The 15,665-nt window shown below is 45.0% G+C and overlaps 4 protein-coding genes across 4 annotated transcripts; 2 read left to right on the top strand and 2 right to left on the bottom strand.

Moving 5' to 3' along the window:
* Window positions 1-417: 417 nt before the first annotated feature.
* On the top strand, window positions 418-2,462 carry LOC6583481 (UDP-glucosyltransferase 2). The gene is made up of 4 exons (XM_002009113.4): window positions 418-1,232; window positions 1,304-1,719; window positions 1,778-1,890; window positions 1,945-2,462. Exons 1-4 carry the CDS (start codon window positions 586-588, stop codon window positions 2,371-2,373), a joined length of 1,605 nt encoding a protein of 534 aa, XP_002009149.1. The 5' UTR covers window positions 418-585; the 3' UTR covers window positions 2,374-2,462.
* A 903-nt stretch (window positions 2,463-3,365) lies between these two features.
* On the top strand, window positions 3,366-5,307 carry LOC6583482 (cytochrome P450 302a1, mitochondrial). Its single transcript, XM_002009114.4, has 4 exons — window positions 3,366-4,078; window positions 4,155-4,756; window positions 4,821-5,018; window positions 5,088-5,307. The coding sequence occupies exons 1-4, from the start codon at window positions 3,526-3,528 to the stop codon at window positions 5,208-5,210; spliced, it is 1,476 nt and encodes a 491-aa protein (XP_002009150.3). The 5' UTR covers window positions 3,366-3,525; the 3' UTR covers window positions 5,211-5,307.
* Window positions 5,308-6,094: 787 nt separating this feature from the next.
* Window positions 6,095-13,264, bottom strand: LOC6583483 (probable serine/threonine-protein kinase DDB_G0278665). Its single transcript, XM_032730999.2, has 5 exons — window positions 12,988-13,264; window positions 9,689-9,887; window positions 9,390-9,626; window positions 8,256-8,822; window positions 6,095-8,192 (listed from the first exon to the last, which is right to left on the bottom strand). Exons 2-5 carry the CDS (start codon window positions 9,759-9,761, stop codon window positions 6,283-6,285), a joined length of 2,787 nt encoding a protein of 928 aa, XP_032586890.1. The 5' UTR covers window positions 9,762-9,887; window positions 12,988-13,264; the 3' UTR covers window positions 6,095-6,282.
* A 213-nt stretch (window positions 13,265-13,477) lies between these two features.
* LOC6583484 (fumarylacetoacetase) lies at window positions 13,478-15,639 on the bottom strand. Its single transcript, XM_002009116.4, has 5 exons — window positions 15,405-15,639; window positions 14,822-14,905; window positions 14,631-14,764; window positions 13,960-14,561; window positions 13,478-13,897 (listed from the first exon to the last, which is right to left on the bottom strand). Exons 1-5 carry the CDS (start codon window positions 15,489-15,491, stop codon window positions 13,551-13,553), a joined length of 1,254 nt encoding a protein of 417 aa, XP_002009152.1. The 5' UTR covers window positions 15,492-15,639; the 3' UTR covers window positions 13,478-13,550.
* Between the last annotated feature and the right edge of the window lie 26 nt (window positions 15,640-15,665).

The raw sequence follows: 15,665 nt of genomic DNA on the forward strand, positions 1-15,665 counted from the left end.
CCCCTAACTCACATGTCGGGAAAATCTTTATTATCATTACTATCGGAAAAGTCTAAAGACTTCATTATTGAATTGAGCTTAGCGCTTTTTCCAACATTTATTCTACGATTAATACGCCGTAGTAAAGGTCTAAAGAGTAGCCCAAGAGCAGCAGCTGCACCGTGTAAGAGTAGAATGATTAGAATAGAATATTAACTCTTTTAGCCGGGCCTTTCCGATCGTTGTGGTTGTATTTTATGGAAAATGTATCTAATAATCATGTTAATATCGTTAATCAGAGCTGACTAGCGATTAATTGATTAATTATAAATACATGTATACGCTACATGTTGAGTATTTATAAATTAGAAAGATAAATCCAAAAAATTTAAACGTAACAAACTTTGCCAAGTTTGTCATGTTCAGTCTGAACATACGCTCTATATAGCATTTCGTTTTTGTTTTGAGCGTACACTGCTCTCCAGAGAGAAAAAAAATAAACAAAACAAAACTCTTATCGTTTGGTATTGATTATCGTTATCTTATCTCAACCGGTGGGACCAGTGGTGAATCAGTCGCGTTGTTGCGGTGCAATCGTTTGGTAACATGAAATCTATCGCGGCTCTTTTGCCGCCGCTGCTGCTGCTGCTGCTGCTGACTTGCAGCAACTGGCAGCAGTCGAATGCTGCTCGGATTTTGTGCATTGTCGGCACGCCGGCGCACAATAATCCTGGCTGGGTGCTGCCCTTCTTCCAGGCACTCGCTGAGCGCGGCCACCAGCTGACAGTGATTGGCTCACAGATGGATGCAGACATACCGGGCATAACCAGCGTTCCGGTGAGCAACGAGTACGACGTGGTTCGGAAGCACTATGTGGACGCGATGGGTCACTACCAGAACTATTGGGATATTAAGCATCTGCTCATCTGGTATGAGGCGCTGCTTGGCACCTGTCGCTTCACGGTTGAGACACTCTTCTTCAAGGACTTCAACATTCCGGAGGGCAATTTTGACTTGATTATCTATGATGCCACCTATTCCATTGAATGTCTACTATCGAGGCTGCCCCAACTGCGATCTGTGCCCGTCATGGCCCTCAGCAGTGGCAAGCTGACGACAGACCTACTTCAGTTAGTTGAAGCTGAGAACACCATCAGTGCTGCAACGATTCCGCACTTCGCCAGTCGACTGCCTCTCAAAATGAAGTACTGGCACCGGCTGCAGAACCATGCCATGTACCTGGCTGAGCAATTGTAACTATGAAACTAAACGACTGCAGACTAGGGGAAGATAATCCATTCTCAATCTTTCCCTTTCCCAACAGCATTCAATGGTCTGTGGTCCAGCCCGTCTTAAACGGCATGCTGGGCAACGGGTACTTCACTCCCGATGTGCAGGTAGTGCTGCTCAACACGCATCCGTCTTTGGACTATGTGCAGAACATGCCACCGAACGTTATAGAGGTGGGTGGCTTGCACATTCTCTCCGAGTCGGAGCCATTGCCCTTCAGCACTCAGGACTTTATAGATCGCTTTTCCGAGGGAATCATTTATATAAATCTGCCCCATATTGAGCTGATGTATGGCTTGGGCATTCAGGCGATTGAGACTATGATCAGGGAGTACGGCCAGTTCGGCTTCCTGTGGAATGTGAATAATGTGAAGGAGCTTCAGTTGTCCGAAAACTTTTACAATCTGCGAGCCATCAACGTGGTTGAAAATATGCAGCAAAATATTTTGGGTTAGCTGAGAGCCTCTTTTAACTCGAATCCTGTCTCAATTCTTGTTTCCGATTTCAGCTCACTCCAATGTAAAAGCGTTTCTCAGTCATGGAGATAGCTTCAGTGTCCAGGAAGCTGTCTACAATGCAGTTCCAATTATTGTGTTGCCCGTGCTAATGGATCAGATCAATGTAAGCTGAGATTCATTTATATATATTTCAGACCCTTACCTCTTTGCACCACAGAACGCACAACGCTTGGAGGAACGTCATTTGGGAGTTCGAGTTTCACCCGGAGACTTTGCACTAAACAGCTTCTCCGCGGCTTTAAAGCAATTGATACGAGACGATTCCTATTTGGAATCAATGCAGCAGGCACAGCTCAATTATCGCACTCGCCAACTGAAGCCTTTGGATGTGGCCGTTTGGTATGCGGAGCAATTGGTCAGCCAGCCGAACCTCTTTAAGCATTTGTCGGTCTCCAAGTCTTCTGGAATGTTTTACCATATTAGAAAATCTATGGAAGTTTTGATTTTACCTCTACTTTTTATGCTCTTATTCTTTGGCAATTTTATCTTTCTGATCTGGCAAAGCATAAATAAGAAGAAGAAGGTGAGACGCATTAAAGAAAAAAAGGTAAAAGCCAAGCCACAGGAGGACATTAAAGAAGATTAGTTTTGAGTTATAGATTAAAATTTAGGTGCTTTAAAGTCGAGACAAACTACATATTAAGTGATTTTAAATATAAATAATGCAAAACATAAGTTATTATTTTCAAATTATTAATATTAATAATTATTATAAAGCAGTATAAACTAAATTTTCTTAACGGGACTATATGTATATAACTTGGGATTGTAACATTTTCATTCATTCAGATTTGCGAAAAAAAATTTTTTTTTATAGTCTATGGATTAAAAAAAAAAAATAAATAAATAAATAAAACTAAACTTAATTATTTTTTGCAGCTCATTGCTAATAAATCCTCATTTGTGATTAATTCTATTAATTTTGTATATTACATTACAACTTTTTGTATGTCCTTAATTTTTTTTAACAATTAAACTCTGATTTTATGTAATACATTTAATACATAGAGCATTTATCCATACTTATCCAATCTTAAGATAGTCTGCTTTACTGAATATATGAATTTGTATTACAATTTTTATTTCAATTGATCTACCTACTAGCTCAATAGTTTTTAATGTAGATTTATTTTGTAAAATATGTAAAATATTCAGTTTCTTACCTGTAAAGCTGCAGGCTCTATGTATATACATATATAGCTCTACTATACTATTCTTATATAGTATTTCACGCTTATTTGACAGTCGGAATAAATTGATTACAGATTAGAATTAATATAAGCTTAAGACTAACTTAAAACTAAAGCATTGGCAACTGGGGCCTTCGGCTGGACAGGCAAATTGTGCGCAAGAGGGTTTGGGGGAATGAATGCGCGTATTCTGTCAACTGGACAGGGACAGAACATATGGAAATGTTTTATTACAAACCGCCTAAAAGTATACAACGCTTCTTTTCGAATAATGGAAACTTTAAAGCAGTCTTAAGAGCACAGCTGATGCACGCTCTCTCTCCCTTTCTCTCTCTCTACCTCTCTCGTCAGGTAAACGAATGGTAGAAGTCTGCATCACAGGTAAACACGACTCCAAAGCGAGCAGATTATTGGATTCTGTTACCTTTTCAGTGACAAGTGAAACAAAAGAAGGCGCAAGAAACGAAAACCCTAAATGCTTACCCATCGTAAAAGTCTGTTTCAGTTATTTTCGGAAATCGGCGACGAACGCAGCTGAGCGGACCAAAATGCTGACGAAGTTATTGAAAATCTGCTGCAACTCGCGGCAATGCACGTTCGTCAAACCATTTGAGGCGATGCCGGGGCCACGAGGTCCGTTTGGACTGGGTAATCTGTACAACTATATGCCTGGCATTGGTGCCTACTCCTGGCTGCAGTTGCACAAGGCTGGCCAGGATAAGTACGAGAAATACGGATCAATTGTAAGAGAGACAATGGTGCCGGGTCAGGATATTGTTTGGCTGTACGATCCCAAAGACATTGCGACACTGCTCAACGAGCGCGACTTTCCTCAGCGACGCAGCCACCTGGCCCTGGCCCAGTACCGCAAGCAGCGACCACATCTCTACAAGACCACGGGCCTGCTGCCCACAAACGGGCCCGACTGGTGGCGCCTTCGCTCCCAGCTGCAGAAGGAGCTGAGTGCGCCGAGAAGTGTGCGCAACTTCGTGCGCGAGGTGGATGCAGTGACACAAGAGTTCTTGACCTTTCTGGAACAGTCGGTTGAAGCTGGTGCAGCCATCGACATGCTACCCAAGCTAACCAGACTGAACTTGGAACGTGAGCGAATTACACAGTTGTCTATAGTCGATTTCAATAATCAATTCCATTCTATTCCATTCATTGGCATCATTAGTGACCTGCCTGTTGACCTTTGGAGCACGCATCCAATCATTTTCGCCCGAGGAGCAACATGCCTCCTCCCGCTCCACACAGCTCATGCATGCCGCGGAGACCACAAACAGCTGCATCCTGCCCACCGACCAGGGCTTACAGCTGTGGCGCTTCATAGAAACGCCCAGCTACCGGAAGCTGCGGCGCGCTCAGGCGTATATGGAAAGCGTTGCCCTGGAGCTGCTGGAGCAAAGTGTGCAAGGAAGCTCATTCCGATCCTCTCTGATTGCCAGCTATGCGCAAAACCCTCAGCTAGACCGACTTGATGTTGTGGGCACGGCGGCTGACTTATTGCTAGCTGGCATTGACACCACCTCGTATGCCTCCGCGTTTCTGCTGTACCATGTGGCACGGCATCCTGAAGTGCAGTTGCGTCTCCACGCGGAGGCAGTCAAAGTGCTGCCCAAGCCTGAAGAGTCGCTTAGCGCGGATGCGTTGCGCACGGAGATTACATATACGCGGGCAGTGCTCAAGGAGTCGCTGCGCCTAAACCCCATTTCCATTGGCTTTGGCCGTGTCCTCAACCAGGATACATTGCTCAGTGGCTACTTTGTGCCCAAGGGAGTAAGTGGAGAGAACTGAGGATTCCAATAACTAGACACATACTTAAACTCTTTCCCCTGTGCAGACCACCGTTGTAACCCAGAATATGATTGCGTGTCGCCAGCCTGAACATTTTCCAGATCCTCTAAGTTTCCAGCCCGACCGTTGGCTGCAGCAACGCAGCGCTCTCAATCCTTATCTGGTCATGCCTTTCGGACACGGCACGCGCGCCTGCATCGCTCGCCGCCTCGCCGAACAGAATATGCACGTCTTGCTCTTGAGGGTAATCTCTATCTATCTATCTACAATACCATAGCGAAGAAATTTAAAATTCAAATTCCATTCCACGCAGCTGCTGCGCAACTATGAGCTCATCTGGCGCGGCCGAACGGATGTCGAGCTGGATATTGAAACTCTGCTGATCAACAAGCCCAATGCTCCGGTGCTGATCGAGCTGAGACGGCGACCTGCGTGATTTGCAATGCAAAATGAAGTGAGTGACACTTGGTACACTTGGGTTCATTGTTTATTTGCCTTAATAAATGAAGTTAAATAAACGCTTCCTAAACATATTTATAGTTAATGTAAATCATATGACTAGTGTTTAAATATATAATTATATATATATTATTTTTAATTAAAAGGCTGTGGGTGTTTTGGTCTACATGTACTACGTAAATGATAAAGAAACCTATTCCGAAATCTAAGTTTGAATACAATAGAAAGGCATACGCATGAAATTCTTTATAGGGTGTCAGAGTTGCTTTAGAATGGGTTCGTATAATACTTGGAAAAATAGGCGAGTGTGTGTGTGCTCTGGACTCAGGGCTGCGTACTTCTCTTCCTTATCCTTTAAGTAAATTTTTGTCGCAGTGTCAGCCCCAGCCGCCAGCTTATATATAATCGTGTAATAAGTCTAAATGTTTTTCTTTTAGTTATATATGCATGTGTATATAGTTTTAAAAAACTTTTCCTAACCTGTTGGCCCACTGAAAGCCCCATTCTGCTTGATCCTAAACCGACTGTAAACCTAGCCGAGGTACAGTTACGCCCTGTAAGCTCAATTCTATTGAGCACTTAACCTCTATACCACTATCGATTCACTATAGTCAGACTGCTTAACGTCCAGTTCAAGTCAAAAATATGTCGCCTATACGGATTTACTTGCGTTGTAGTCTTCTATATACTTCTACTCCGTACCATGCTGCTGCATCCTGTTCTAACCTATAAGGACTTTGGTTGTTTACCGCACTAAACACTACGATGATTGGTGGAAAAATACATATACTTCTAGATTTCTCTGGATCTATCTGCTATGAGCGAGAATTTGTGGATTATGCTTTTGAAAAATACATTATATATGTTAGATATATCTGTGTGGGTTTTACTCAATATCGGATTTAAGTATCAGGTCGAGAGCCGTAAGCTCTCCGTATGGCTATCGCTGAATATGTGTGCTTGATGAAACTTAAGATATGAGTTCACTACTATATGGAGTTCTGCTGCCGATGATAGTCTTAAAGCTCCAGCAGCAGAACCTCCTCATGCTAGAGTATATTTAACAGCGACGAGTCCATCATGCGATCATCGTATAGACTCAGGGTCTTCGAGGCGCGCGCCTTCCGCACGGAGGGCGGCACATCTCCGGGCGTTTTGACCCGCTCGCTGGGATCGCGCAGTCGCTCACTGCTGCCACGCCCACTGAATACCTCGCGGAAGACCTCCAGGCTGTGCTGTCGGCGCATTTGCTGCTCTGTTGGCGTCGGCAGGTTGCCGCTGTTGCTGGTCACCAGGAGCGAGTTTGTGCGCAGGTGTCCGGGACGTCGTTTTGGAGCCCGGGAGCCGGACAGCATGTGCAGCTCGTTTTCGTTGTTGTTGTTGTGGTTTTGGTTGTGGTTCTGATTCGGGTTCTGGCTGCTGTTCCCATTGCAGTTAATGTGCTTGATGAGGCTGCTGGACAGCGAACGGGGCACAATATGAGCGGGCGTGCCGGTACGCTGCTCCGCACTGCGAAGCTGCAGCAGATTAGCTCTATCCAAGGGCTGCAGAGGACTCAAGTCCAGATTGTTGGGTCGCCTCAGACCACTGGCCAATTGTGCATTGTCCATGCTCTTCAGAGCCGCCACGAGATTCGACTTCTCCTCGCCCAGCTGCAGCTGCCTGCAGAGCTCCTCGGCGTGCTCCTTGCGAAACAGTTTCTTGTGGATCAGGGCGCGCACACCATGCCATCCACGTAGCTTCTGGTCTGTGTTTTGCTGCTTGGGAAAGCCCTGGCCCAGACTTGAGTTCTGCTTCTGCTGGCGGCTGGCAATGAGCTCTTCCACGCTCACGTCGTGCTCCAGGCAGGACAGGCTCTGCTCCTGCTGGGGCTGAAAGCTGTGCTTCTTGCTGCGCTCCACGAGCACAGGTGGCGTCCGCAGTGACTGAGGCGCCAGGTTGCGCTCCTGGCAAGGATTGCGCCCCTGCAGGTGCGGCTGCAACTGAGGCTGTGCGTAGCTCAGGTGATTCTTCTCTGTGGGGAATTGCTGATTAGGCGGCGGCTGCAGAAGTCCACCATCGGCCGACGAGAGCTGCGATTGGACTTGATGCACTGCAGCCGCAGTCGTTGTCGTTGTCGTGTTGCTGATTGTGCTAACGAGCGTCGCCGTGGGAGAGGCCAAGTTGTTGGTGTTAAGCAGCGGACTGGCCGGCTGCGTTTGGAGCCGTGGACGCAAGCTGGACATCTCCTGCATGCGCTCCTCGGCGCAAAGCGATGTCAGCCTGGCGTCTGCATCGTGATCCCAGCAATCCTCGCAGGTATCGCGCACTAGCTTGGCAGCAGCACCACCGCCCCAGCCCGCCGGGAACAGTGGGCGTGCCTTGTGCCGCACCACTAGAGCTTGCATCTGGTCGAAAGTGGGATGTGGACCCACTTCCTGCTCATAGGGCGCCTTGTAGGGCGGCGTCACCTGCCCGGGAGCATAGAAGTCCGAGCAACGTGTTGCCACCTCCCACAGCACCAGGCCCAGGGCGTAAACGTCCATTTGCTTGAGCGATGTCTCACAGTCTCGCAAGTTAACGGCACCCTCGAGCAGCTCCGGGGCCATATAGCGCAGTGTGCCCACCTCATTGATGCTCTTGGTCTCGGCCATGGCCACCTCGCCCTTGTACTCGTACTTCGAGCCGAACACCTTCAGTGCAAATCCGAAGTCCGCTATGCAGCAGCTGAGATCCGCCTGCACCAGAATGTTGCGCGAGTTGAGATCGCGGTGGGCCACGCAGGGCTTGTGCAGCTCGCCCAATCGCAGCTCGGTGTGCAAGTGGGACAGGCCGCGCGTAATGGAGCGCAGCATGCCGCAGCACTGGGCAAAGTCCGTGCTGTTGGCAATCAGCCAATCCTGAAGGCAGCCCAGTGGTGCGAGCGATAACACCAGCTGGTACTCCATGCGGCCATCCATGGTGCGGCGCTCGTCGTAGCCTAAGTGGGAAATAACAATGAATCAATGAATCTGCTGATGTATGCCACTCGCTGCAGGCTTACCAAAGTAGCTGAGCAGTGCCGGACAGTCCATCAGTGGCAGTGCGTAAATGTTCCTCTCATTCACGTAATACTGGTGGTGCGCCTCGGGGTAGATCTTGACGGCCACTTCCTGGTCGTGCAGCATGCCCTTCATCACAGTGCCGTATTTGCCACTGCCCAGCATGCCGATCAGGTTCATGTTGTCGACATTCCGCAGATTGGAGCTGTAGCCGGGTCCGGATGGCGCCAGCGGCGATTCCTCAGGCTCGCTATTCTCCTTGACCCCGCGACAATATTGAACGGCCAACAGGATGCCGATTACGAGGACTGTCAGCAGACCCACACAGGTGAGCAGCGTGGTGGCTCTAAAGGAGCTTTGCTGCTGCGACGTGGCTCGATTGTACAGCACCAGCTGCACATTGTTCGCCAGCTCTTGCGGTGCCGGCTCCACGATAGCCACTTGGGCGTTGCACAGCTCGCCGGAGCAGCAGCAGTAGTAGAGGCTGTTGTTGCGGGATGTGGGTGCCGAGCTGGTGCACTTCGAGTGGCTGCAAATTGAATTGCGATCTGTATTGTCCTTCCAGCAGCCTACAAAGAAAGAAAATCGCAAGCTATAATACATTTGATTCAGGTTTTTACATCAGGATATGGTCTTCGTTAAAATGATACAGGCAAAAGGAGGCGTGAGAGGCCCCATAAAATGTATATGCATATAAACGCATAGCAAATACGTACATACGTTCATATACATAAATACGTGCATACCTATATTGCTCCTCACAATATTAATAATGACGATGACGATGAGCTGAGTCTGTCTGTCCGTGTGCCTGTTCGTTCTTCCGTTAGTCTGTGTATATGAACGCGTGGATCTCATTGCCTTTATGGGCTAGATACTAGGATCGAGTTTCAAAAAAATCTATAGCTATTTCTGCTTTAATATACGTGTATCGAAATTCAGGAAGAAATAACATCTCATATGTCTGTGGAGCTAGAGTTTGAACAATTGCATGTAGCTTTCGGCTATATAATTTAGCCAGATAAAACATTCTAAGAAAGCCTAAAAATTAATGATTTACTTAAATATATTCAATCGGAAAATCGGATGCAGTTCATCTCATACCACTAAATCTTTCCTATTAATTTAAAACTTACCCTGCTTAACGAAACGCGTGCCATTCGAGGTCTGATTCCACAGCGTGAAGCAGAACGTGTAGCCCTCGGTGCAGCTGCGCTTGTGTGGCTCAGTGGGCAGGGCGCCTGCCTCCAGGTACTGCTGCTGCTGCTCCACACTGATGCCTTCGCTGCTCTCCTGCTCATAGTCGTCGTCGTGCTGTAAATTGTCGTTCTCCTTGTAGCTCATGCAGCTATACTGGCGACTGGGCGCTGGCGCTGTAGATATCAATATATATTTATACATTTATCCTTAAAATGAATCAATTGTGTGTACTCACAGGCCAAAGTTAGAGTAATCATAAGCATTATGAAGAGCGTCCCGCACCGTAAACTCCACACTTGCCCAGTCATGATGCGAGTTTTAGCTTGTTTTTGGTTTGAAGTGTCGTTTGCTTGCCGCTTTTGTTGATCTTATCAGCTCTCAACTCCCAGACGCTTATTGTTTATGGCATTTTGGCTGAGCAGCAGTAAATAGTGCTGAAATAAGCATTTAATGCAGTCAATATATGTATAAACACTCATTTCTATATTATGTCCGATTGTTTTCTTTTGTTATGAATTGCGGATCGTTCATGCACTCGTATAAGCATATATAAGCAAACTGTAACGCAATGACCAGTCTGGCCAGTTGCCATTGGAGTCCAAAACATTTGTAGGGTTTGGCTTCAGCCTCCAATTCACTCTGTATTCCGTGGGCGCACTGTAAATTTAGCTAATGCTGCAATTTATTGACGACGATAACGACGAGACCCAATTACAAAGAGACTCGATCCACTGGCTGGAGCAGCACCACTCGCAGTTGCTGATCACCCGCAATTGTAATAAGAGCAACAATTTTGTGTGTTTGTATGTATGTATGTATGTAGTTGTTGTTGCGCTTGGCGCTTGGCTTCTTTATCAGTCTGTCTGTCTGTCATTCTGTCTGTCAATCAGTCAGTCAGGCAGTCACCCCACCCACTTTACTGAAAATGGAGCTGGCGCTACAACGGGGGCGTTTTGTCGACATCATTGTACTTTGGAATCATTTGGTGCCGCATTCCGCTAAGCAAAAAAAAAAAATAATAATAAAAACGTAATAGTGGTCGACTAGGAGATACCCTTAATAATGTGAAGAACTGAAATTCCAATGCAGTAAATGTTGTAAATCTAAAATATTTCAATTGCGTTTAAAAAATAGCTAAAATTAGGATTTTTCGTCAACAATAAGAAAATGATAAATCGTTTCCGCATATGGTATACACAAGTACAATTGAAGGGACGGACGCAGTGTTGGTTAAAGTTAACTGAAAATAGGCATTATATAAATGTAATTGTTCCCAAGAGAAGATTATCAAACAGTTAGTTAAATCCATTAGAAGAATCAAAGAGGAGAATTCTCAGTAAGACAATGTCAACTAACATCGCAACAACATGCAGAGATCAACTCAGCTCGTTCTTCTGATCGAGAATTTACATACTTTACTTTGCCACGTCAGCCACGCCTCCTTATGCCTGTATCATACATTTGAACAAAACCATTATACCCAAATTTCCCGTTTCCAATGGATTCAGGGTATAAGAAACACTCAGCAAAAAATCGTATGTACGCAATAATTGGTCGGAATACAAACGAGTACAAAGAAATTCTTGGCACATATTCTAGTTTTTATTTTTAACAAGAGGTAATATAGATTCCACTATATAACTCTACGAGCATATCTGCCTTTTAGTTTATCTGCAAACATCAATAGGTAGATCGCATTTGCTTATGCATATATTATATATATATCTGAATTTTTGCTTTATTATTTTCGTCATAGAGTAATTCAAATTCAAGTTTAAGAAGATAAATTCAAGCTAAAGATTTTCACACATTAAAAATTAATACACAATTTTGGTCTATGTCCCCATCAGACGTGTAGACATATAGATACTGTTAAAAGCCTTCTGCTTTGGAGTGGCGTCTGTGACGGTAATTGGAAATTTCGACTTTTGATTTTAATTAGGCGCTTGACTGAACTGTATTAAAATGTCTCGATACTTTGCGAGAACTGACTACACGTTGCTGTGCGGCTCACCTTATCGAAGCGCACACTCATTCAAATTATTGTATATTATGTTCCTCGGTTGCGGAAAATGGGTTAATTACTTTGCAAATAGGACCGGAGCCTTTATAGCAATTTATTATATGTTTAGTAATTTATAATAAAGAGATAATAGTGCACATTCCAATGAATTTATGCACTCAACTCTTTGATATTTTTGTATGTACATATGTGTATGTGTGTGTGCGCATGGAAGCAATTGACTATCATTTACACCGTCAGAGCTTAACGAATGAAACAGAAAGCATTGTCACTCAATTTATGACTTTCTGCTGATAAGAATCAAGCAAAGCAAATAGAGATGAGCAATTTGAAGTGAATCGTGTCACGATGACGCAAAATGATCTAAACAATTTTGGAATTTTACCTCCTAGATATTGGATTAGATAGGACAAATTGACCTACTATTAGTTCATTACTTAATTATATAAGTAAATTCATTGCACTAGAGGTATAATCCCCCCATACACGATTCTCACTCGCTGTCATCTCAATGTCCTAGGGAGTAAGTAAATATAAACATGGAAATTAATTGTGCAGCTTTTTGCTTTATGCTTTGTATTCGCCTGTTATCGTCAATGAGAGTGGACGCCGCAGCCGGCGCGTGCGTCCAATGAGCACGAGCAGCACAACGAAAGCAAGAGAGAGCGTGAGTGAGAGCCAGAGCAGTCCACTTCGCAGTCTAGACATGGCACTCGGGCCTCTCCCGGACACATGCGCACGATGCATGGGCAGAGGCAAACGAGAAGCGCAACTGGCGCGCCAAAACAGGTTCCCTAAGGTTGAGTAGGGGGCGCGCCGTCGGGGCAAGTGCGAGCGTCTGTTCCAGCATGACAGCCGACGGCGCCAGTTAATTGCAAACTTTTTTTATAGCCATTTGCTGTTGCGTATCTTTTTACTCGCTGCTATTGTTGTTGTTGTTGAGGCTGTTGGGGGACTGTGCAGTCTGCTGATTAACTTTTTGCATGCTGAGCGTGTGGTATGTGTGCATATGTATGTATGTCTCTGTGTGTGTGTGTGTACTTCTCTGTGCATCTGCCGCAGATTTGTGGACGAAATGTGTGTATGCAGAAAATCAATGCAAGCAAGCACAAGCACAACAGCAACAACAACAACAACAACAGAGCAGGCAAACGACAGAGAAGTGGATTGTTCGGTATTTTAAAGGGTCCTGAGTCTGGTTTCGAGTGCACCAGGGTGGGTGGGCGCCAAGCTCAGACGTTCGCATGCCTGTCTGTGTGTTTATGTGCCCGTGCATGCGTCTGCTTGACTTCTGTGTGTGTGAGTGTGCGTGCGTGTTTGTGTGTGTGCGTGCGTGCGCAGACCTGCTACAAAATTGATTTTTCCAGTCATTGCGAGTGGTTGCCGCACACGAAATTTGAGAAAAAATATTCACATAAAGTTGGAAAAAAAATCAACTGGCTTTACTGGCCAAGCACACAGTAATATTTCAGATAACAAATAAATATTGAATATTTTGTAGTTCATCTTACACTTTTAACGGTTTTTCAAGACATGCCCGCACTGCGTAACACAAATTTGATTTGTTTTGCTTATTCGAATATCTTATTATTTTTTTAATAAAACAAAACTAAAAGCGCAGCCATTTAGATTGCGTACGGCGCTAATAGCTAGTGTGTCATGTTATTAACTTATTTAACTTTTTTTGTGATTTAATTCCCCCTCTTCATTGAATATTATAAATTTGTTTGCTGCGCGCGCGACGCTTTCAAATTACTTTTGCCTTCACCGTCGCTCACTGAGAACTGACTGACTGACTGCGACTTAGGCGCCAGCAGTGCCGTCGACGACGACGACGACGCCGGCAGCATGCGCATATTTACGAAGCAGCGTGGAAAGGCGCAGACACCGCTTGGCGCTCTCAGAGAGCGCACGACTTAAGAGAGAAAAACAGAGAGAGATAGAGAGAGTGGCCAGAGGCAAAGAGTTTTTGTCACTTGTTGATTGCAAGTGGTAAACAGATATAGATTCAGATTTCTTTATTTATATATAAATAAATATGTATTTATTTACATATGTATGTATGTATGCATATTCATTGTTCCACTGGGGGAGCCGGCAACACTTGACCAGCGCAACTGCCAAAACCAATGCGCAGGCCATCTTTCTCGCAGTGCCCGCGAATGATGACCTCATCGTAGTCCTGCAGGAATTTTCGTGTCTTGCCACCTTGAAGCTCCACGGTCTTAGTGCCACGCCAGCACAGCTCCAATAGCGAGCCGTACGAGTCGGGTGTCTCGCCGCTTATCGTGCCAGATGCCATTAAATCACCTGGCCGCAAATTACAGCCGGTGACCGTGTGGTGAGCGATCTGCTGCAGCGGTGTCCAATACAAGTGCTTAAAGTTAGACTTGCTAATCAGCGACTCGCTGTCATTGGCAGCTATGAATTAAGAAATTCGGGTTAACCATACCAAAATAATTTCAGTACCATGTAGATCTTACGTTTTAGGGAAACTTCCAGATTGATGTCAAAGTTAAAGGGAATAGTCTGTCTTAGGTATGGCAGCACTTCCGGTTCCTGTGGAAAGTTATCGATCAAAAATGGCTTCAGCGCTGCTGTCGTCACCACCCAGGGAGATATGGTGGTGCCCAGATTCTTAGCCGTAAAAGGGCCCAGTGGCACGTACTCCCACTTCTGTATATCACGAGCACTCCAATCGTTCATCAACGTAAATCCAAAGACATTCTGCCAGGCATCGTCCACCTTGATGGGTTCGCCCAGTGGGTTGCCAGGGCCGCCTATGAAAAATGCCATTTCCAGCTCAAAGTCCAGAAGCTTGCATGCTCCAAAGATGGGTTTGTCAGCGCCCTCGGGCAACGTCTGTCCCAAGGGTCGGCGAATGGGCGTGCCCGACACAACAACCGAGCTGGCGCGTCCATGATAACCCACTGGTAAATGACGCCAATTGGGCATCAGAGCATTATCTGCACCGCGGAACATTATGCCCACATTGGTGGCATGATGAATGGAGGAGTAGAAGTCCGTGTAGTCACCAATCTGAGCTGGCAAATGCAGCGAAATCTCCGACTGAGGTATCAGAGCTCTAGCACAACCAATAAACAGAAAATAAATTAGGAATTTGAATCGAATGGAAGGTATATAGATAACCTACGCGCTTCCTAAGTCCACATTCTGCTCCACTTCGGAACCCTTGGTCAACAGTTTTTGGGTTTGAGTCCTCACTTCATCCCACGCCTCATGACCCAAGCTCATCAACAAGTTCAGCGTGTCTGCCTGCAGAGCAGCCTATAGAAAACAGAGCATACTCATCAAGCAGTTCAGCAAGCAGTGCAAAGTACATACCTGCAGCGGGGATGCAAACAAATGCGACACAGCTCTTAGATCCAGCACATGCTCACCGATTGCGACGCACAGCCGATGGACGGGCTGTAAAGCAACAAGAATACGGCCATAAGAAATTATACGATGTTCAGATACGATATTCAAAGATAAGCAGGTGTTATACATAGCAGTAGCTGTTATGACTATGGAAATCAGAGGTTGTTTTCGTAAACAAACTAGAATACGGCCATAAGAAATTATACGATGTTCAGATACGATATTCAAAGATTAGCAGGTGTTATACATAGCAGTAGCTGTTATGACTATGGAAATCAGAGGTTGTTTTCGTAAACAAACTAGTTTTGATATAATTTAACATGCAAATGATATGCACTAAAGCAGTCTTTGTTTTAAATTGAGAGACCGAGCACATGAGAAATTTCTTTACTGACTATTTCATAATATTCCATGTGACATTCGCTATTAAATATGATATATCAATTGTTTTTTCACATATATTTAAAATAGCTCAAAATAAGGAATATGTATTATATATTCTAAATAATAATTCTAAATTAAGTTGCATACAATTTGAATTACTCACATTCGACTTAGTAGAGAAGACAGCATATGGTAAATTTTCCAAGGGAAAATCGCTGCCGGTTGGCACTGGCACGAAGCTAACTGACATTTAATCCACTTTTAGACGAGTATCAACTATATAACTGAAGAATTTAGAGTTTCCGTGGAGATGTGTGCTTAGTAAACTGATTAAAATGACAGCCGCAACGGAGAGTGTGCTTAACGCCAGAGTGACGATGACAACTGAGTAGCTGCTCCCAAATTACATTCTTTATATATCGTA

This window comes from Drosophila mojavensis, unplaced genomic scaffold, assembly GCF_018153725.1.
Source record: "Drosophila mojavensis isolate 15081-1352.22 unplaced genomic scaffold, ASM1815372v1 contig_74, whole genome shotgun sequence".
Lineage (NCBI taxonomy): Eukaryota > Metazoa > Arthropoda > Insecta > Diptera > Drosophilidae > Drosophila > Drosophila mojavensis.